At 40.0% G+C, this 22928-nt stretch overlaps 1 protein-coding gene across 1 annotated transcript in view; it reads right to left on the bottom strand.

Moving 5' to 3' along the window:
* The window catches only part of mertka (c-mer proto-oncogene tyrosine kinase a), a 39447-nt gene extending 25305 nt beyond the window's left edge, over positions 1-14142 (bottom strand). Inside the window, exons 1-5 of the mRNA XM_042306209.1 lie at positions 13850-14142; positions 9524-9707; positions 9045-9248; positions 8688-8788; positions 8290-8463 (exon numbers count right to left, since the gene is read on the bottom strand). Of these exons, the coding sequence (XP_042162143.1) occupies positions 8290-8463; positions 8688-8788; positions 9045-9248; positions 9524-9707; positions 13850-13934 (748 nt within the window). The 5' untranslated portion in view covers positions 13935-14142. The remainder of the gene's footprint in view (positions 1-8289; positions 8464-8687; positions 8789-9044; positions 9249-9523; positions 9708-13849) is intronic.
* Positions 14143-22928: the final 8786 nt, after the last annotated feature.

Below are 22928 nucleotides of genomic sequence, written 5' to 3'. Positions count from 1 at the left end.
TTGCTCTGCCTCCAAGCTCAGAAACCATTCCACAATGCACTGCTTGCTCTGCCTCCATGCTCAGAAACCATTCCACAATGCACTGCCTGCTCTGCCTCCAAGCTCAGAAACCATTCCACAATGCACTGCCTGCTCTGCCTCCAAGCTCAGAAACCATTCCACAATTGACTGCTTGCTCTGCCTCGAGGCTCAGAAACCATTCCACAATGCACTGCCTGCTCTGCCTCCAAGCTCAGAAACCATTCCACAATGCACTGCCTGCTCTGCCCATGAGAGCTGACTGGAACTGGAAACAGCTTGGCTTGTTATTGTTTTCATTCTTCTGAATATCTAATGAATCTGTTTTGTAGTGTACCCTCAGTGTGATTCTACATTAGCCTTTACCAATTGAAACTTCTACCACCACCGTACAACATACTTTTACACACATTTTTCTTCAGGACATTTACCTTTTCTAGTTTTGTTTACTTTCCTCTGAATATCTAACGAGCCTGTTGTCTTGGTGAGGAGTAGAAACATGATGTGTAGAGTATTATGTGTAATGTACATTCTTAGAAAAAGGGGTCCCAAAGGGGTTCTTCTCCTATGGGGACAGCCAAAGAACCCTTTAGGTTCTAAGAGTGTAGTACATAATGCCACATCAGTCTCGTCAGGGTATGGAGCCTCTCACTCAGTTGTCACGGCAGTCAAATATTGACATTTTAAACAAGAGTGTTTCAAAAGTACAGAAGCTTACCTCCTAAGTCCAGTATAAGGTCTATATAAATTAGAGGTCGACCGATTATGATTTTTTTTTTGACGCCGATACCAATACCGATTATTGGAGGGCCAAAAGGGCCGGTACCGATTTAATCAGCCGATTTTTAAAAAATGGATTTTTTATTTGTAATAATGACAATTACAACAATACTGAATTAACACTTATTTTAACTTAATATAAAACATAAATAAAATCAATTTAGCCTCAAATAAATAATGAAACATGTTCAATTTGGTTTAAATAATGCAAAAACAAAGTGTTGGAGAAGAAAGTAATATGTGCCATGTAAAAAAGCTAACGTTTAAGTTCCTTGCTCAGAACATGAGAACATATGAAAGTTGTTGGTTCCTTTTAACACGAGACTTCAATATTCCAAGGTAAGAGGTTTTAGGTTGTAGTTAATATAGTATTTATAGGACTATTTCTCTCTATACATTTGTATTTCATATACCTTTGACTATTGGATGTTCTTATAGGCACTATAGTATTGCCAGTGTAACAGTATAGCTTCCGTCCCCCTCCTCGCCCCTACCTGGGCTCGAACCAGGAACACATCGACAACAGCCACACTCGAAGCATCGTTACCCATCGCTCCACAAAAGCCGTAGCCTTTGCAGCGCAAGGGGAATAACTACTCCAAATCTAAAAGCGAGTCATATTTGAAACAGCGCACACCCAGCTAACTGGCTAGCCATTAGGCTGATAGGCTTGAAGTCATAAACAGCGCTGTGCTTGCGAAGAGCTGCTGGCAAAATGCACGAAAGTGCTGTTTGAATGAATGATTACGGGCCTGCTGCTGCTCAGTCAGACTGCTCTATCAAATCAGACTTAATTATAACATAATAACACACAGAAATACGAGCCTTTGGTCATTAATATGATCGAATCCGGAAACTATCATTTCGAAAACAAAACATTTATTATTTAAGTGAAATAAAATACTGAACGGTTCCGTATCTAATGGGTGGCATCCCTAAATCTAAATGTTCTTGTTACATTGCACCCACGAAGCATCGTTACCCATCGCTCCACAAAAGCCGCGGCCCTTGCAGAGCAAGGGGAACCACTACTTCAAGGTCTCAGAGCAAGTGACGTCACCGATTGAAACGCTATTTAGCGCGCACCACTGCTAACTAGTTAGCTATTTCACATCCGTCACACTAGCAATTTACCTGGGCTTCTACTGCATTCGCGTAACAGGCAGGCTACCTAGTTAAATACATTTTTATTTTATTTTTTATAATCGGAAATCGGCACCCAAAAATACAGATTGTTATGAAAACTTGAAATCGGCCCTAATTAATCTGCCATTCCGATTAATCGGTCGACCTGTAATATAAATACCTACAAATCCTTTATAAACTAAAACCTTACGCTTTGGTAAAACTATGATCAAAGTTTTGACATCTCTCAAAGTCTCATGATCTATCTCATTTTCACTCAGAGTTACTAAATACTTCCAGCAGGGTTGAAGTTCTTCAAACAGACAAATAAAATAACCTCCCATTACAAACTGAGATAGGCTGTAGAGAAGCCAGTGAATGGTCACAGAGAGGGAGAGAGAGAGAGAGGTAGAGAGAGAGATAAAGACAGAGAGTAAAAAGAGGGAGAGCGAGTGAGAGAGTGAAAGAGAGAGAGAGAGCGAAAGAGAAAGAAAGAGAGAAAGAGAGAGTGAAAGAGAGAGTGAAAGCGAGAGAGAGAAAGTAAGAGAGAGAGAGTTACTCAGTTTATGATACTGGTTTTATAGAGCAGGAAAGCCTTTTTGGCAAACCAAGGTTTGTCTATTTCAGGCAACAGCGAAAAGAGCCAAATCTAGTAAATAACAGCCAACGACTGCGTCCAGCTTCCCTTTCTATATAGTGCATTAAAGTTGACCAGAGTTCTATGTCCCTGGTCAAAAGTAATTCACAATAAAGGGAATCGGGTGCCATGTTAACAGCGTCTTTCAGAGGGCCTTCCAACTCACAGATCATTCAATGAGTACTACAGAGTCTAAATAAAAAGACAACACACAAAGCAAAGGTCAGACACTTGCTCTTCACACCGACACCATTTATTGATGGCTGTCCTAGACAACTCTTGCAGCCCAAAACGGAATCTCTTGAGACTTGCAAGTGACCATTCCAACTAAAAGGCTAACAACATTGACACTGGTTTAGTGGATTACAGTAAATGCATAGAGAGAGTGAGTGGGTGGAGTGAGCTGAAACTGGGTTGAAATACTATTTAAAATCTCTCAAATACTTTTAGCATTTGCTTTAGTCTGCCTAGAGTGCCAAATGGGCAGGGATTTGCACTTTTGCGACTATTCTATTGGTTCGATTAGGTCAGGCAACCTCAATCAAGCCTAGATGTATGATCTCTCTATAACCAGCGAGCCAAATGTATGATCTCTCTGTAACTAGAGCCCTGAAAGTATTGCATTGCGGTTCCAAGTCCAACAAACAGTGTGTAATTATCAGGTTTGGCAAGGTTCCATTCTATTTCTATGGTTCCATTCTACCAGACTTTCACTGCTGAACTGACCTGGTTGCGGAACAACCTCATATAACCCAGTATGCGTCCCAAATGGCATTATATTCTCTATATAGTGCAGTGCACTACTTTTGACCAGGTTCAATTGGGCTGTAGTCAAAAGGAGTACACTTGGGGACACACACCTCTGCCCCAATGTCTTTTTCCATTTTCAACTAAAGGAGAATCTAAAATCTTTGAATACACTGTAACACATTTGTTCCCTTTGTGCTCTGAGGAGATTGTGGGCATGTAATGTGGTCATGGTCTGACCCTGTACTGTGCCTCTGGGGACTAGGTTTGTAAATCATTATGTAACATGTATTTTTCTGGGAGAGAACAGTGGCAAACTGGACTTTAATATACAGAAAGGAAAATGGTCAGAATTTGAGGGAGCAAAGGCTACCTGTAACAACAGTAGGCTACCACCCCAGTAACAAAAGCTGAACAGGCCCAATCAGAATCAAGTCAGAAAAGGGAAGGAAACTGCTCAGTGTTAGTGGGAGGAAAGGCTACCGTAACATCCAGAGACATGGATGTAAGTAAACCCTGCCAGCTTGCAGCCAGGCAGTCCCCAGCCAGCTCCCCTTTCCAGTCCCTCCCTGTAAAGCAGAGTGGGGGTGGTGGGCCATCCCGTGAATGAGGCCTTTGTCCAGGGAGCCATCCCCCGATCTGTCCATCTTCCCTACAACCCCCATCACACACACACACACACACACACACACACACACACACACACACACACACACACACACACACAGCACACACACACACCTCCACACACAGTAGCTCTACAACTCACACTGTGCCACAGCACATGCTGGAAAAAACACAACTTTGGCCTCTAACCCTCCACCCTTCACCTCCCAGCCAGTAGCTCTACAACTCACCACTGTGTCTGGACTACTAAAGGCTCTACAACTCACCACTGTGTCTGGACTACTAAAGGCTCTACAACTCACCACTGTGTCTGGACTACTAAAGGCTCTACAACTCACCACTGTGTCTGGACTACTAAAGGCTCTACAACTCACCACTGTGTCTGGACTACTAAAGGCTCTACAACTCACCACTGTGTCTGGACTACTGAAGGCTCTACAACTCACCACTGTGTCTGGACTACTAAAGGCTCTACAACTCACCACTGTGTCTGGACTACTAAAGGCTCTACAACTCACCACTGTGTCTGGACTACTGAAGGCTCTACAACTCACCACTGTGTCTGGACTACTGAAGGCTCTACAACTCACCACTGTGTCTGGACTACTAAAGGCTCTACAACTCACCACTGTGTCTGGACAACTGGTGACATAAATGTAAAGTTGTGTATCGTGTGCGTAGCAGTGAAAATCAATGCAGTGCTTTTTGATAACACTACCAAGGGGAAAATTATATATATATATATTTAAACTGAACAGTACCGGACCCAAATCAAACCACAGAGCTCAAAAGATTCATGAATTATTTTAACCCCTTTTTCATGGTATCCAATTGGTAGTTACAGTCTTGTCCCATCGCTGCAACTCCCGTACGGACTCGGGAGAGGCGAAGGTTGAGAGCCGTGCGTCCTCCGAAACATAACACAGACGGGCCGCACTGCTTCTTGACACAATGCCCGCTTAACCTTTGAAGCCAGCCGCACCAATGTGTCGGAGAAAACACTGTACACCTGACAACCGTGTCAGCGTGCACTGCACCCAACCCGCCACTGGAGTCGCTAGAGCACGATGGGACAAGAACATCCCTGCCAGCCAAACCCTCCCCTAACCCAGACGACGCTGGGACAATTGTGAGCCACCCCACAGGTCTCCCGGTCGCGGCCAACTGAGACAGAGCCTGGACTCAAACCAGGATCTCTAGGGGCACAGCCAGCACTGTGATGTAGTGCTTTAGACCACTGCACCACTCGGGAGGCCCTAGATTCATAAATTCAATGTAAAATATATGTAAGGATAAAATAGAATTAAATATGGGGGATTGGAAACAATGTAACAATTTGTAACAATTTGATAGAACCCACAATCTATATGCAATATTAAAGCTGATCTACCCCCCAAAATAAAAAATAAATAAAAAATAAGGAATGCTTGGCCCCAGGTCACCAAGTAAATTAACTGCTGTAAATTGAGCCAATAGAGCCAATTTTATATTTTCACATTGAAGACAGGTGTTTGTCTGTGGGAGAACCTAATGGAGGCAGGTAACTTAAAGTTTTATGCTCACAACACTGCTCAGCTTCAAGATATTTATTACTAATTAATCATTAAGGCCCCTTTAGGTGTTTTGGAGCGTTTCAAAGGTGCAGTCCCCACTCTGTCAGTCCAGGATTCAAATTATAACTCATTTAGCAAATCTCCAGGCCAAAATGTTGTAGCCCTACTCAGTCTTGACCAGTGGAGGGAAAAGTAACCATAAGTACACATACAAAGTACTCATACTTGAGTAAAAGTAAAGATACCTTAATAGAAAATGACACCCAGTAATTCTACAGACAGACAGACAGACAGACAGACAGATTGTTAAAGCATGACAGTGGAAGACAGACAGACAGACAGACAGACAGACAGACAGACAGACAGACAGACAGACAGACAGACAGACAGATTGTTAAAGCATGAGTGGAACGAATTGCAAAAATCTCTGAAGTTGGAGACTTTTATCTCCCTCACCAACTTTAAACATCTGCTATCTGAGCAGCTAACCGATTGCTGCAGCTGTACCATAGTCCATCGGTATATAGCCCACCCAATTTACCTACCTCATCCCCATACTGTTTTTATTTATTTACTTTTCTGCTCTTTTGCACACCAGTATCTCTACCTGTACATGACCATCTGATCATTTATCACTCCAGTGTTAATCTGCTACAGTGCCTTGCGAAAGTATTCGGCCCCCTTGAACTTTGCGACCTTTTGCCACATTTCAGGCTTCAAACATAAAGATATAAAACTGTATTTTTTGTGAAGAATCAACAACAAGTGGGACACAATCATGAAGTGGAACGACATTTATTGGATATTTCAAACTTTTTTTAACAAATCAAAAACTGAAAAATTGGGCATGCAAAATTATTCAGCCCCTTTACTTTCAGTGCAGCAAACTCTCTCCAGAAGTTCAGTGAGGATCTCTGAATGATCCAATGTTGACCTAAATGACTAATGATGATAAATACAATCCACCTGTGTGTAATCAAGTCTCCGTATAAATGCACCTGCACTGTGATAGTCTCAGAGGTCCGTTAAAAGCGCAGAGAGCATCATGAAGAACAAGGAACACACCAGGCAGGTCCGAGGTACTGCTGTGAAGAAGTTTAAAGCCGGATTTGGATACAAAAAGATTTCCCAAGCTTTAAACATCCCAAGGAGCACTGTGCAAGCGATAATATTGAAATGGAAGGAGTATCAGACCACTGCAAATCTACCAAGACCTGGCCGTCCCTCTAAACTTTCAGCTCATACAAGGAGAAGACTGATCAGAGATGCAGCCAAGAGGCCCATGATCACTCTGGATGAACTGCAGAGATCTACAGCTGAGGTGGGAGACTCTGTCCATAGGACAACAATCAGTCGTATATTGCACAAATCTGGCCTTTATGGAAGAGTGGCAAGAAGAAAGCCATTTCTTAAAGATATCCATAAAAAGTGTTGTTTAAAGTTTGCCACAAGCCACCTGGGAGACACACCAAACATGTGGAAGAAGGTGCTCTGGTCAGATGAAACCAAAATTGAACTTTTTGGCAACAATGCAAAACGTTATGTTTGGCGTAAAAGCAACACAGCTCATCACCCTGAACACATCATCCCCACTGTCAAACATGGTGGTGGCAGCATCATGGTTTGGGCCTGCTTTTCTTCAGCAGGGACAGGGAAGATGGTTAAAATTGATGGGAAGATGGATGGAGCCAAATACAGGACCATTCTGGAAGAAAACCTGATGGAGTCTGACCCGAGACTGGGACGGAGATTTGTCTTCCAACAAGACAATGATCCAAAACATAAAGCAAAATCTACAATGGAATGGTTCAAAAATAAACATATCCAGGTGTTAGAATGGCCAAGTCAAAGTCCAGACCTGAATCCAATTGAGAATCTGTGGAAAGAACTGAAAACTGCTGCTCACAAATGCTCTCCATCCAACCTCACTGAGCTCGAGCTGTTTTGCAAGGAGGAATGGGAAAAATTTCAGTCTCTCGATGTGCAAAACTGATAGAGACATACCCCAAGCGACTTACAGCTGTAATCGCAGCAAAAAAAGGTGGCGCTACAAAGTATTAACTTAAGGGGCTGAATAATTTTACACGCCCAATTTTTCAGTTTTTGATTGTGTCCCCTTGTTGTTGATTCTTCACAAAAAATACAGTTTTATATCTTTATGTTTGAAGCCTTGCAAAGTTCAAGGGGGCCGAATACTTTCGCAAGGCAAAATGTAAATTGTAATTATTCACTCCTATGGCCTATTTATTGCCTACCTCCTCATGCCTTTGCACACAATGTATATAGATTACTTTTTTAAGAGGTTTTCTAGGCCTTAGGAGAGAGGCTAAGGGTATCTCCAAAATGGCACCATATTCCCTATGTAGTGCACCACTTTAGCCCAGAGGCTCTGGTCAAAGTTAGTGCACTTGATAGGGAATAGGGTGCCATTTGGGATCCAATCTAAGATGATGGAGCAATAGAACAATCCAATACACCTCCAGACTCTTTGTGAAACCCAGAAAGAGGTACTGAGATAGTATTGGCAGCCAGTTCAAATCTTCATATGAAAGCAAGAGATTGTATGTGCATATGTGTGTTTATGTGCATGTTCGTGGGTATGTGCATGTGTGTAGGTGCATATGTGTGTGTGTATGTGCATATGTGTGCATGTGTGTGTATGTGCATATGTGCATGTATGTGCATATGTGTGTGTGTGTGCATATGTGTGTGCATGTATACGCACGTACATGTGCTCATCTGTGCATGAGCCTGTGCATGTGCTCTCGTGTGTGTGTGCGTGCATGTATGTGTCTCTCTCACCTGGTACAGTGTAGTTGCTGGGGGAGGAGGTAATGTACCCTATCACACGCACTCCGTTGCGTAGCCAGTGGATCCTGATAGGATTCGGGGGACCCACCGCTTCACACGACAAGTTAAAGGGGCTGTTACGAGTTACGTTCTTGTCATCAGGCTGTCTGGTGAATGTTGGTAGACCTAAAAACACACACAGACAAACAGTACATGTTTGAGATCGACTACATTGCAGTCAGGCTGTGCAGAATCACCTTACATTGCAAATAACTACTTATTATGATCAAGATCAGTGATTCTACGCCTCGTCTTGCTCAAACTGGTCACCTAAAAGACACAGTATATAATAACCAGTCATGGAAACCCTTGTCATCCATTTGAAGCACTCGTATGATGTTGGGACTTACCTTCGACCTGGATAATGATAGGCTGGGACTCTATCTCTATGTCACTGACTCTCAGTCTACAGCGGTAGTCCCCAGAGTCAGCTCTCTGGACATGAGTTATGCTGAAACACACAAGTAGTGGAGAAATGTAGCAATCCAGACATTTCAGAACCACCTGATTTATAATACTGATTGCACTCTCTGTGTCACTTTGTGTTTGTGTTTCTATGCTCTGACGAAGGTCGACTGTGACCGGAAGATTGGCATTTTAATTGCAAAAAATTGCAAGGATCTAAGTATCCAAATGCTCTTTTCTTCACATTCTGTGTCTGCCATGAATGTCTCCTGCTCACACCCAAGTCCTCCCATCACAGTTACCTGACGGTGGACAGCAGGGTCATGACCCTGTGTGTGACAGTCTGTAGTTCGTTGATGACCACCTGCAGGTTTTCAGCCAGCTCCATGTTGTTCTTCCACCACAGCACGGTGAGGTCCAGGTTGGCGTCAGGGATGTCGATGGAGCAGTTGAACTTTGCCTCGTGGCCCTCGGATAGGTGCACCGAACCCACCGTAGACTTGAACCTGGATGGAATCAAATAGAATAGAATTGAGTTGAATGAAATGGAAGTTGAGTTGAGTTAAATGTTGTTGAATTTTACGGTTGCAAATGAAATCACATCAGTAAGATGTGATTTAAACCTCAGAGGATAGCTCACGTATTGATTAATACAAATACTTATTCCCAAAGGGGTTCAGAATGGTAAAACAAATAACATCTACCTAATGATAATAAAAAAAGACAACAAGACAAAAGTTACAACAACAACAATACAAACAAGTGATTAATAGATAGTAACCTCAGCTTCCTGATGTCATCCTGGCTGAGGTGGACCCTCGGGGCATGGGCTGGTACGATGAGGGTCTCGGGGGATACAGTGGGCTGGGAGGACCGACCCTGACGTCCTGGCATGTCGGGGGAGACCCCGCCACGGCCATGTCCTCCAGAGACACGGTAAACATAGGGACTCCCATGATGCTCAGCTGTATGTGAGCAGGAAGGGACAGTCATTTCCAAAGCCTGATACAATATTATAGACCATCTCTGTCATTTCTCCTACCTTAGATCAATAGTCAATAACTTTATATACTGTATTTCTCACAACAAAAAACACAAAATAATGCCACAGGGGGATTGGAGAATAATCTGCAATTGAAACTAACATTTCAGTTCCCTACATTTAGTATTTTGCCCTCAGAGTTAGAACTACTCAAATGATTCAAGCCACCACGATTAGCCTAACTCAATGGAAACAAACTGTATTGAGATTGTATAGGAGGGGGTGGAACAGCTCATTTGATATTCAATACCACTCTGCATTTGTTTCTCCCTCTCCCTGTGCTAAGGGAGGAACCATACAATGTAAGCAGAGGAATCTCCCAAATATCTGGAGTATTTCAGTAATTTTTCTCAGCAAAGTCATATTCATATAGCCTGATTCCAGATCTGTTGGTACAGTCTTTCCTAAACAGTAAAAAATAGATATGGGACGAAGCAAATATGTGTATGGCAATATCCTTATAAAATATCAAGACAGGCTACTGCCACTTAGCCTGGTCCTAGATATGTTGTTGCTGTCTTGCAAACTCTGATGGTCACAGTTCAACAACCAGCACAGATAAAGGACCAGGTTAGCCCTCACAACCACAAAAAAAACACATGAAAAAAATGACTTGAAAAAAGACACCTTTTATTTTCAGACGTGTGAATAAATCACGTGAAAATGTTCATGTTAAAAAATATATATATGTTTGTTAGTTGAGATTTTCACACAAGTCAGAGACGTGGTTTTCAGACACGTGTGAAGTTTCACATGTACTTTTCCTGGCGAATTTGTTTTTTGCTCATGTGACATTTTTTTTTACATGTTAATTTTCACCACTTCCAGCTACATCTGGTTTCCCATCCAGGGACCAACCAGGACCAACCCTGCTTAGCTTCTGAGGCAAATCAGCAGTAGCTATATCGCTAGAATGAATGTGCCAAAACATGTCACTGGGAAAAAAAAGGCAGCAACGGCCAGGGTAACATAACCAAAGATAGAGAAAATTGCAGGAAAGAGGGAGGTGTTTTATTTAATCACATTATCATTAAAGAAAAATCACTGAAAACAATTTTTTTGCATCTATTTACAATTAATTTGTTCTCGCATTTTGAAATGATTTCCATGCAATATTTTGTTTGGCTATCCATACTTTTGTGTTTATGTTTTGTTTGCAATGCTAAGAATTAAGTTCTCGACTTTAGATGTTTTACTTGTTATTATTGGCACAAAAGTAACTCCCTCACTAGAGGATTTATCCATATAATATCACTATTACTCTTTAAAGGTGTTTAAAGCAGCAATCCTTAATTGAAACATGAACAAAGTGTTCTCCCCACCACAGTTTCAGTAAAAAGCTGAGAGATGGGGCTAGAGAAATGCAACCATTCTCAACCACTCCACGCTATGGATGCAAGGACTGACCATCCATAATATCAAAATGATAGTTTTAAACATGCTTTTAGGCTATACAGTGAACTGTTTACATTTACTTTATTTACAAACATTGGAGTAAAACAAGCTTATATTTTGGCTTCTGATGGGATATACTCATGAGGCATTTACATTATACATTATATTCTTTAAAAAATCTATGGGTACATATCATTAATTTACAAGTCCAAAATGGAATGTTACAACTGAGGATTGCCCCTTTAACAGGAAGTGACCTTCATACAGCAGAACTATGTCGCCATTTGAAGGTCATCCATTAACCTGCCCACCCCAAAAATTATTCTGTCCACTGTTCTGTGAATGTCACACAAAATGGTTCCCTTGTCCCGCATTTGGGCTTTTTAGATGTGGTCACCCTAATTCAGTGGTGTAAAGTACTTAAGTAAAAATACTTTAATATATTACTTAAGTCGTTTTTTGGGGTATCTTTACATTACTTTACTATTTATATTTTTGACAACTTTTACTTCACTACATTCCTAAAGAAAATAATGTACTTTTTACTCCATATATTTTCCCTGACAACCAAAAGTACTCGTTACATTTTGAATACGTAGCAGGACAAGAAAATGGTCAAATTCATAGACTTATCAAGAGAACATCCCTGTTCATCCCTACTGCCTCTGATCTAGCGGACTCACTAAACACACATGCTTTGTTTGTAAATGATGTCTGAGTGTTGGAGTGTTCCTCTGGCTATCTGTAAATGATGTCTGAGTGTTGGAGTGTTCCTCTGGCTATCTGTAAATGATGTCTGAGTGTTGGAGTGTTCCCCTGGCTATCTGTAAATGATGTCTGAGTGTTGGAGTGTTCCCCTGGCTATCTGTAAATGATGTCTGGGTGTTGGAGTGTTCCCCTGGCTACAAAACAAGAAAATGGTGCTGTCTGTTTTACTTTATATAAGGAATTATAAATGATGTATACTTTTACTTTTGATACTTAAGTATATTTAAAACCAAATACTTTTATACAAGTAGTATTTTACTTGAGTCATTTTCTATTAAGGTATCTTTACTTTTACTCAAGTATGACAATTGGTTACTTTTTCCACCACTGTCCTAATTCCACCTGTGGAAACATATTTTCACATGTGAGGAGAATAACATTATTTCAACCCCAGATTTCGAAACTGCTAATGAACTTGCAATTCTACATGTGAACTGAGATTTTCACATGTGAATGTTTTTAACATGTGAAACTGCAATTTCCTCACATGTGAAAAGGTGGTGTTAACATGTGAACTCTAAATGTATACATTTGAAAATATGGTTCTCTAAATGTATACATGTGAAAATATGGTTTCAATAGTGAAATAAATGTAAGCTCATACATTTGTTTGTAAGGGAACTGACACCAGCTTTCACTGGGACAGAGAGGAAGGGGGGAATACCAGCAGTTCAGAGGTCAAATAATCTGTTAACAGAGGAAGCAAACTGTTTTGCCTCCCTGGAAGCAATGATCCACTTTGTTAGTGATGCCAGAGTCCAAAGGCCAAACCTGTTCTCTCACTTCTCTTCACACGGTGTCGTAGGCTACATACCTTACACAAACCTAGAGAAGCGGGTGAACATCGATACAGTAGAGCATCGCAATATTATTTGTATAGTTTTTATATCGATACTGTGACTCCAAGAATCGATTTGTAAAAATAAAATAAACAAATAACTGTTTTTGCTAGGTGGTTAACGTTAGCTAGCGCTAGTTGGCTGTACATGCACCAAAACTCTCGTATACAGGATTTATCATCCTATAACTCAGGGGTACTCAACTCTTACCCTACGAGGTCTGGAGCCTGCTGGTTTTCAACATGAGAGGAGGGGAATAAAAGAGGGATTAATCTATTCAGCACTGAACGTTTGTCCTTACCATAGGTCCCTAAAAGAGCCAAGCAGACATCACTGATCAGCAAAACCCTTAACAATACATAAAAACACTACACTGCATTGAAACAAAAACGGCACATTGGAGTGTGGGGCTGCCCGACAGGTTTGTGCATTCCAAGTAACTGGTCAAACTTAGAATCCTTCCAGGCTATTTTTAATCAGTACCACCTGGATTTGGCTTTATAAAAGCCCGGCAAGCATATACTGTAGGTTGGGATTAAAGTTACACTCTGTAGGATAATGTAATACCATAAGAGAGTGTTCAGGGGCCCCTACAAAAACATAAACAAATGGATCCCATGGGATTTCCACATGCATATAGCATTGGATTTATATAGGCCTATTTGAAGTGTTCAAGGTATTTGATGATAACAACTTTACTTTTGTCCAATTAAAACAAAAACATAAACAATTGAGTACTGGGGGCTTATCTTAAGGTAATAAACAAGTACTTTTAAAATTAGCCACATTTATAGACACTTTGTAACCCCCACTAAGGATACATGTAAATGTATGTTTCACATTTTTTACCAAATAAATATATTCTCACAAGAAATCACTATATGGAATTAATTTACAATCGAACAAATATTAAACTCAAGTTTCAAAATGAAAAACAATGAAACACCGATAATGAATTGCTTGAAAAAAAGCAGTTGATTTTCATCAAAGACATAATTAACTTTTGACAGAAAGAGTTGTTCAAAGTCCTCCAAACCGCAAAAATTGTTACATTGTAACTTACCAATGGCCAGATTCCCCCAAATTATGCCAACACTGGTAGAAAGTAAAATAGTCCATAGATGTATCGTAGTTGACTTTTCCGCCATAGTAAAGAATGTGCAATGCGCAGACAATAGGATTTTATCCGCTACCACCTCCTCTCCAATAAAAATGAAACTATTTTCTAGAAGTCGTACGATCTGACACGTTACCACAAATAGTTATCATTCTCATTTCTCAACATCATTGAATAACACAGACATTTACTTTGCTCTAGAATCCAAGCTGTTTTCGTCCATATAAGTGCTTCACTATAGCAGCACAAACGATGACGCCACATGGTATGGTAAATCAAAACCTTCAAAATAAAAGCCTGGATTATAAAAAAGCTAAGCATTGTAGATAACTCATTAAAAAGATATAGAATTTTAATCAATGGCCACTTTTATTACGCCAAAAAGAAATGTATGGAAACAAATAACATTTATATTTTTTTAAACCAATAATGAAAAAAATGCGATGTTATGTTCAGAATTTGTCTGTACAGAGAAAACATTTCTACCTGGCCCAGCTAAAGTGGGATGGAAAATATTCAATAGGGTCTCTACCAACCAAATATGTGTAGTTTTGGAGGGGGACTGTGTTATATACATATGCATTTATACATAAATTAACGTACTGTTGCTGTGAATGTCAGTTGGAATGAAAAAACACCATAACTACCACGTTTCAAGGTAAGACCCAGATGCAGACAACATCGAATTAACAACAGTTTATTCATCCAAAAGGGGCAGGCAAAAGACAGGTCAAGGACAGGCAGGGGTTAATAATCCAGATAGGTGGGGCAAAGGTACCGTACGGCAGGCAGGCTCAGGGTCAGCAGAGGTCAGTAATCCAGGTACGTGGGGAAAGGTACAGGAAGGTACAGATCAAGGTGTGACAATAACACTTTTTGTTGCTTACCCTATTTGCTTCCTGTGTGGAATACAACTACATTCCATGGTAGACTTCCATGCACTCATGCCTTGCCCTAATGGAGGTGCCAAATATCGATTATTGATATTTTTGAGGCAGTATCCAAGGAAAATCATGGCGCTATATGTTTATTTCACCCCAATTATGCACAGCCTTGCAAGAATTGTTTTCACCCCACCTTGGTCGCAATTAATCCAAAGGTTTGCTTCTTGGATTTGGGTTTAGGACTGATTCATGGATCATATAGCCCATCTCTCCAAATTGTCAAGTGATTTTTACTTGGCCTTTGTCTTAATAGAAGTCCTGTCATATTTACAGTATTTGTTCTCTAAAGCAGTCTTATTAGAGAGCTCTAAAGCAGTCTTATTAGAGGACTCTAAAGTTGTCTTATTAGAGGGCTCTAAAGTTGTCTTATTAGAGGGCTCTAAAGCAGTCTTATTAGAGGGCTCTAAAGTAGTCTTATTAGAGGGTTCTAAAGTAGTCTTATTAGAGGGCTCTAAAGTAGTCTTATTAGAGGACTCTAAAGTTGTCTTATTAGAGGGCTCTAAAGCAGTCTAATCAGAGGGCTCTAAAGTTGTCTTATTAGAGGGCTCTAAAGCAGTCTTATCAGAGGGCTCTAAAGTTGTCTTATTAGAGGGCTCTAAAGCAGTCTTATTAGAGGACTCTAAAGTTGTCTTATTAGAGGGCTCTAAAGCAGTCTAATCAGAGGGCTCTAAAGTTGTCTTATTAGAGGGCTCTAAAGCAGTCTTATCAGAGGGCTCTAAAGTTGTCTTATTAGAGGGCTCTAAAGTTGTCTTATTAGAGGGCTCTAAAGTTGTCTTATTAGAGGGCTCTAAAGCAGTCTTATCAGAGGGCAATGTGAATACTTTATCACAATGGAATACGAGGGTTTGTTTTATATGAGTCACCAGAGAGAAAACGACTACGTAATGCATTTAAAACTTTACAGAAAATGCCTTTGCAAGCGTTAATATACTGTGTACTAATAGTTTAATATTCATTACATTTAACTTGTAAATAAATGAGATTTTCGTTTTAATAACAAAGTTTGTTTCTTGTGTTTCTTTTGTTGTTGTTGAGCACGTATTAATTTCATGACTGTGACAAGTACCACATCCTTTAAAGCTGTGTTGCTGGATAGGCATGAGTCCCCCTCCAAAACTACACATATTTACTGTTCAAGTGTATTGCATTGGGGACTATGGAGAGGGGGGAGTGAAAAGCCATCAGCAGGCCGTGCTACAAAGTACCCTTCTAAAAAGAAACCAATAGAGATCCTGCTGAGTATTTTCCATTCGACTTTAGCTGAGACAGGCAGAAGTTTTCTATCTACAAGTCAAAATGTTTCCCATGTATAGTCTATTACAATGTATTGCATAGGGTGCTAGGTATGTACAGAGTATGTAAGACATGGTCCCCCTACTAAACTTCACATATTTAAATAATACAATATTTTAAATAAATATTTAAAATTATCAATTTTTGTAAGGTGGTTGTAGTATTTAAAAAAAACTATTGTACTGCACTGGAGTGCTATTTTCTTTTAGCATTTCTTTGAAGGGAAACTCTTATTTAAAAAAGGAACATCTCATTTTTTTGCACTGCCAGCATAATATCCTGTTGCTAAGAGAACAATAATAAACTCCACGATCAGAAAATACCTTTCTCTGACTACATTGTTGTACTATTCTGCCAGCAGCACAAGTTACAAAGTCATGTTGTATGGTAATGAGGAAACCTTCAAAATATAAGTTTCAAAACATTTCAATGTCGATAACTTATTCAAAATATTGTAAATCGTAATCAATGGCCAATGCCATGGTGCTTATAAGCAAATGCAAGAAGGAATTCATTAAATAAATCAGAAATATGTTTTTAAAAACATTTTTTAAGACCACTATTGAAAAATACAATGTTCAGACTTTTACTGTATATTCACAATATTGGGCTGTAGAAAAAAAAAATAGTCTTTGTACTGATGTAAAAGTGGGGTTGTGAGTACTCAGTAGGGTCTGTAGAATCTATATACAGTACTAGTCAAAAGTTTAGACACACCTACTCATTAAATGTTTATTTATTTTTAAACTATTTTCTACATTGTAGATTAATAGGGTGAGGACATAAAAACTATGAAATAACACATATAGAAATAGTAACCAAAAAAGTGTTAAATAAATCCAAATATATTTTATATTTGAGATTCTTCAAACTAGCCACCCTTTGCCTTGATGACAGCTTTGCACACTCTTGGAATTCTCTCAACCAGCTTCATGAGGTACTTTGGAATGCATTAACAGGTGTGCCTTGTTAAAAGTTAATCTGTGGAATTTCTTTCCTTCTTAATGTGTTTGAGCCAATCAGTTGTGTTGTGACATGGTAGGGGTGGTATACAGAAGATAGGTCAATGTGTGCTCCTGAATGTGTGCTCCTGAGTGGCGCAGTGGTCTAAGGCACTGCATCTCAGTGCTAGAGGTGCTACAGAACCTGGTTCAAGTCCAGGCTGTAGGCTGGTGCACATTTGGCCTAGCGTTGTCTGAGTTAGGGTTTGGCAGGGGTAGGCCATCATTGTTAGTAAGTTTATTATTTTTTAACTGGCTTGCCTAGTTAAATGAATAAAGATTTTATGGCAAGAACAGCTCCAATAAGCAAAGAGAAATGGCAGTCCACCATTACTTTAAGACATGAAGGTCAGTCAATCTGGAACATTTCAAGAACTTTTAATGTTTCTTCAAGTGCAGTCAGAAAAACCATCAAGCTCTATGATGAAACTGGTTCTCATGAGAACCACCACTGAAAAGGAAGACCTAGAGTTATCTCTGATGCATAGGATGAGATCATTAGAGGTAACTGCAGTGCAGAATGCAGCCCAAATAAATGCTTCACAGAATTCAAGTAGCAGACACATCTCAACATCAACTGTTCAGAGGAGACTGTGCGAATCAGGCCTTCATGGTCAAATTGCTGCAAAGAAACCACTACTAAAGGACACCAACAATAAGAAGAAACTTGCTTGGGCCAAGAAACACAAGCAATGGACATTAGACCGGTGGAATTCTGTTCTTTGGTCTGAAGAGTCCAAATTTGAGATTTTTGGTTCCAACCACCATGTCTTTGTGAGACGCAGAGTAGGTGAACGGATGATCTCCGCATGTGTGTTTCCTACCGTGAAGCATGGAGGAGGAGGTGTGATGGTGTGGGGGTACTTTGCAGGTGACACTGTCAGTGATTTATTTTGAATTCAAGGCACACTTAACCAGCATTGCTAATACATCATTCTGCAGCAATACGCTATCCTATCTGGTTTGCACTTAGTGGGACTATCATTTGTTTTTCAACAGGACAATGGCCCAAAACACATCTCCAGACTGTGTAAGGGCTATTTGACCAAGGAGAGTGATGGAGTGCTGCATCAGATGACCTGGCCTCCACAATCACCCGACCTCAACCCAATTGATATGGTTTGGGATGAGTTGGACCGCAGAGTGAAGGAAAAGCAGCCAACAAGTGCTCAGCAAATATGGGAACTCCTTCAAGACAGTTGGAAAACCATTACAGGTGAAGCAGGTTGAGAAAATGTCAAGAGTTTACAAAGCTGTCATCAAGGCAAAGGGTGGCTACTTTGAAGAATGTCAAATCTAAAATATATTTTGATTTGTTTAACACTTTTTTGGTTACTACATGATTCCATGTGTGTTATTTCATAGTCTTTCATGTCTTCACTATTATTCTCCAACGTAGAAAATAGTAATAAAAAAATAAAATAAAAAAAACCCTTGATTGAGTAGGTGTGTCCAAACGTTTGACTGGTACTGTATGGTGTTATTCCATAGTGGACTAAATGAGAAAAAAGAAGGAACCCACACACTGCTCTTGACAGTATCACTGCTCTTTAATAAGCTTTATGTATCAGACCACCGTGAGGCCGATACGTAAAGCTTATTTAAGAGCAGTGATAATATCAAGAGCAATGTGTGGGTTCCTTCTTTTTTCTCATATTGTTCAACTGTTACCATGCACCTGTAAAAAAGATAGCTCAGATGTGCGAGTGCCTTTTAGATGGTGGACTAAATAAAATGGAGTGTTGCTGGCCTTTTATTCCACCCATTTCATTGGCCATAATGCAAATCACTATATATGAATTACATATTGGCTTATGGAGAAAAGAATAGTATTTGTGCCTATGTAAAATTGCCATTTGGAGTAGTCAGTAGGGTCTGTAGAATCTACCGCACTTTAATGCTCTACGTTACTGCCTAAGTTGTTGGGAAAGTGGTCAAATGTTCAGTTGTGTGGGTTCTACAATTCTGCCAGGTTACATGAAATTTGGCCGTTATAGCCCTAAGTAGAGTGGCCATCTTGGAAAGCAAAAACTATTCCTTCACATTCTGTCTTTAAACTAGTGTAGAGGCCATGTCTGAAATCTGTCTTGCCTTCTACTTACTAAAACTACATACAGTGTACTAATTGTACTACATAATATTTACAAAATACGGTATAGGAAAAAAAGTTCTAGGACCGGTGCTGTGTGCTGCATTAGCATTTTGAGGTCTTATCACAAGCCCAGCGACCAACAATGTTCTGTTTAGTCTTTACTGCAGTGGGCTAAATCAGGGTCACACAGAGTGTTTCTTGGTAGTCTTAAACAAATCTACTTTGAAACAAAATTATGCACCTCACACACATGGGCTTAAAAAAAGAAGACACCTGTACTGTGTCAGATATAGAGTTGAAATGTGTTCCGTTTGAGTTTGCACCCCAATATTACACTTTAGAAACATCATAAGATAACTTTTAAGTGATGCTGATTTATTATGAAATCATGAAAAATATGAATAACATTCTACCCATGAGGCAACTAGAGTGTGATTTGGTAATTTGACTGCAGGAAAGGGCTACAAACTTTAATGTTCTGAGTGATATGAGGAAACAAAGGTTTAATAACAAGAGATAGGAAGATCAGCAGTATTCTCACAGTAGGCTGCATTCCATGTGGTTGAAACTGAGGTTAAAGTTGTCAAGGCAGCAGGGTTTGTATAGCTTGTGATGAGAATGATTAAAGCCACACACCTTCATTTGTCAATAACTTCGAAGACTGGGCTACCAACAAAAATGTTAACAATGGAACAAATGCATCCCATTACATTTTCACATGCAAATAGCACTTGATTTACATTTAAAAATATATACATATATTGCCAAATTCTCAAAAATTATGTTAGAGGCAGCTTAGGGTAGAGAAATGAACATTGAATTCTCCAGAAACAGCTCTGGTGGACCCTCCCGCAGTCAGCATGCCAGTTGCACACTCCATCAAAACTTGAGACATCTGTGGCATTGTGTTCTGTGACAAAACTGCACATTTTAGAGTGGTCTTTTACTGTCCCCAGCACAAGGTGCACCTGTGTAATGATCATGCTGTTTAATCAGCATCTTGATATGCCACACCTGTCAAGTGGATGGATTATCTCGGCAAAGGAAAAATGCTCACAAATAGAGATGTAAACAAATTTGGTTAAAAAATAGAGATAAATAAGCTTTTTGTTCATATGAAACATTTCTGGGATTTGTTATGTCAGCTCATAAAACATGGGACCAACACGTTGCATGGGTTTGCACAACCGAGTAATTTCTGCACAAACGGTCAGAAACTGTCTCAGGGAAGCTCATCTGCATGCTCATCGTCCCCACCAGGGTCTTAACCTGACCGCAGTTCGGTGTCGTAACCGACTTCAGTGGGAAAATGCTCATCTTCGATGGCCACTGGCATGCTGGAGAAGTGTGAATTTGGTTGAATTTTGGTTTCAACTGTACTGGGTAAATGGCAGACAGTGTGTGTGGTGTCGTGAGGGAGAGCGTTTTGCTGATGTCAACGTTGTGAACAGAGTGCCCCATGATGGCGATAGGGTTACGGTATGGGCAGGCATAAGCTATGGACAACAAACACAATTGCATTTTATCGATTGCAATTTGAATGCACAAGGATACCGTGACGAGATCCTGAGGCCCATTGTCGCGCAATTCATCTGCCGCCATCATCTCATGTTTCAACATGATAATGCACAGCCCCATGTTGCAAGGATCTGTGGAAGCTGACACAATTTGTGGAAGCTGAAAATGTCCCAGTTCTTCCATGTCACCAGACATGTCACACATAGAGCATGTTTGGGATGCTCTAGATCGAAGTGTACGACAGCGTGTTTCAGTTCCCGCCAATATCCAGCAACTTCGCACAGCCATTGAAGGAGAGTGGGACAACATTCCACAGGCCACAATCAACAGCCTGATCAACTCCATGCAAAGGAGATATGTCTTGATGCATGAGGCAAATTGTGGTCACAGCAGAAACTGACAGGTTTTCTGATCCACGCCCCTACTTTTTAAAAAGGTATCTGTATTCCCAGTCATGTGAAATCCATAGATTAGATTAGATCCTAATGAATTTATTTCAATTGATTGATTTCCTTACATGAACTGTAAGTGCATGTTGTGTTTATGTGTTTGTTCAGTGTATATACTGTACATCTGTACATCTGTAGTTCTTTCAACATGATGGCAAATTCAACACTGACTGGTTTGTGGCTACTCCTGGAAGTTTGCAGTTGTATCTCAAAACGGACCAGTAATAAATAACAAGCAGGCCGTACAACACAGTCCCTCTGAAGAAATTAACATATTTCATTATTATAGATGTCATACATTTAGTTATTCAAACCATTTTGAATTGTGGATCCGGGATCCCGATGTCACACATCGGCACCATTATTTATAGAAAGACCCTATTGCATTGAGGGCAATGGAAGGGGCAGAGTAAAAAGTCTTGTTGGGTATTTTGACCACAGTCCCTTATGAAATGACACCATATATAGATTCTACAGACCCTACTAGTACTCCCAACCAAACTTTTACATTGGCACAAAGAATAGTTTTTCACTGTAAGCCAATATGTCATTTATATACAGTGTTGCTTTGAGGACAATCGAGGGGGTGGAGGAAGGAGTCAAAAGCACTGTATTAAACCAGGCGTCCAGGAAAAGAGACCAATTTAAGTTTTCCAGACTCTTGAGTAATTCCAATAACATATATATTTTTTTACAAATGTATTTCTTTAAATATAGCCTAAACAGAACATTGATATTCCCAAAATGTTGCAGGTCTTTGCAGGGGGACTCTTACTTTAAAAAAATATATATATACATCCGGGATCGTCCTTCCAGCATAATATCCTGCTGCTAGGAGAACTGTAATGATTCTCTGGAAGGCGGGGTAAACTTTTCTGGTGATGTCACTTGAGGTTTTTGAGGGATCCCACTTTTGGGCAGTTACTCTTCATTCCCTTCAATGATTACCCATATTGATCTCGTTATTACATTTTGATCAGCACTTTTTGATCAGCAAATATTTGCAATAGCTGATAGCCTACTGTGCCTTGAGTAGATAAATTAGACTACTGCACTGTTCTACCAATAATGCAATGATAAAACAATAAAATGTATGCCTAAAACAGGTTTCAGTTGAAAGTTTTCTTAGTCATATGTATGGTATACACTGTCCAACGAAATGAATACTGGCAAGATCCTTCTCGACAATGCAACAACAATAAGAAATAATACAATATAAGAATATAATAGACATTTTAGCACAAGTATAATGCAGGAAGGCACAATTTATAGTACAATATTTACACATGTATCAGAGAAGGGAGGATTTGGGGGTGTTTGAATTGTGTAGTGTTAGCAATAGTAAATAAGAGTCTGGTAGCAGCAGTTGTGAAGTGTACATGGATGTACACTGAGTGTACAAAACATTGGGAACACCTTCCTAATATTGAGCTACACCCCTTTTTGCCCTCAGAAAAGCCTCAATTAGTCTGGACATGGTCTCTACAAGATCTCGAAAGTGTTCCACAAGGATGCTGGCCCTTGTTGACTCCAATCAAATCAAATCAAATTTATTTATATAGCCCTATATCAGCTGATATCTCAAAGTGCTGTACAGAAACCCAGCCTAAAACCCCAAACAGCAAGCAATGAAGGTGTAGAAGTACGGTGGCTAGGAAAAACTCCCTAGAAAGGCCAAAACCTAGGAAGAAACCTAGAGAGGAACCAGGCTATGTGGGGTGGCCAGTC

The sequence above is a fragment of the Oncorhynchus tshawytscha genome, linkage group LG25 (genome assembly GCF_018296145.1).
Source record: "Oncorhynchus tshawytscha isolate Ot180627B linkage group LG25, Otsh_v2.0, whole genome shotgun sequence".
In the NCBI taxonomy this organism is placed as follows: domain Eukaryota; kingdom Metazoa; phylum Chordata; class Actinopteri; order Salmoniformes; family Salmonidae; genus Oncorhynchus; species Oncorhynchus tshawytscha.
This window is presented reverse-complemented; position numbering and strand designations above follow the sequence as displayed.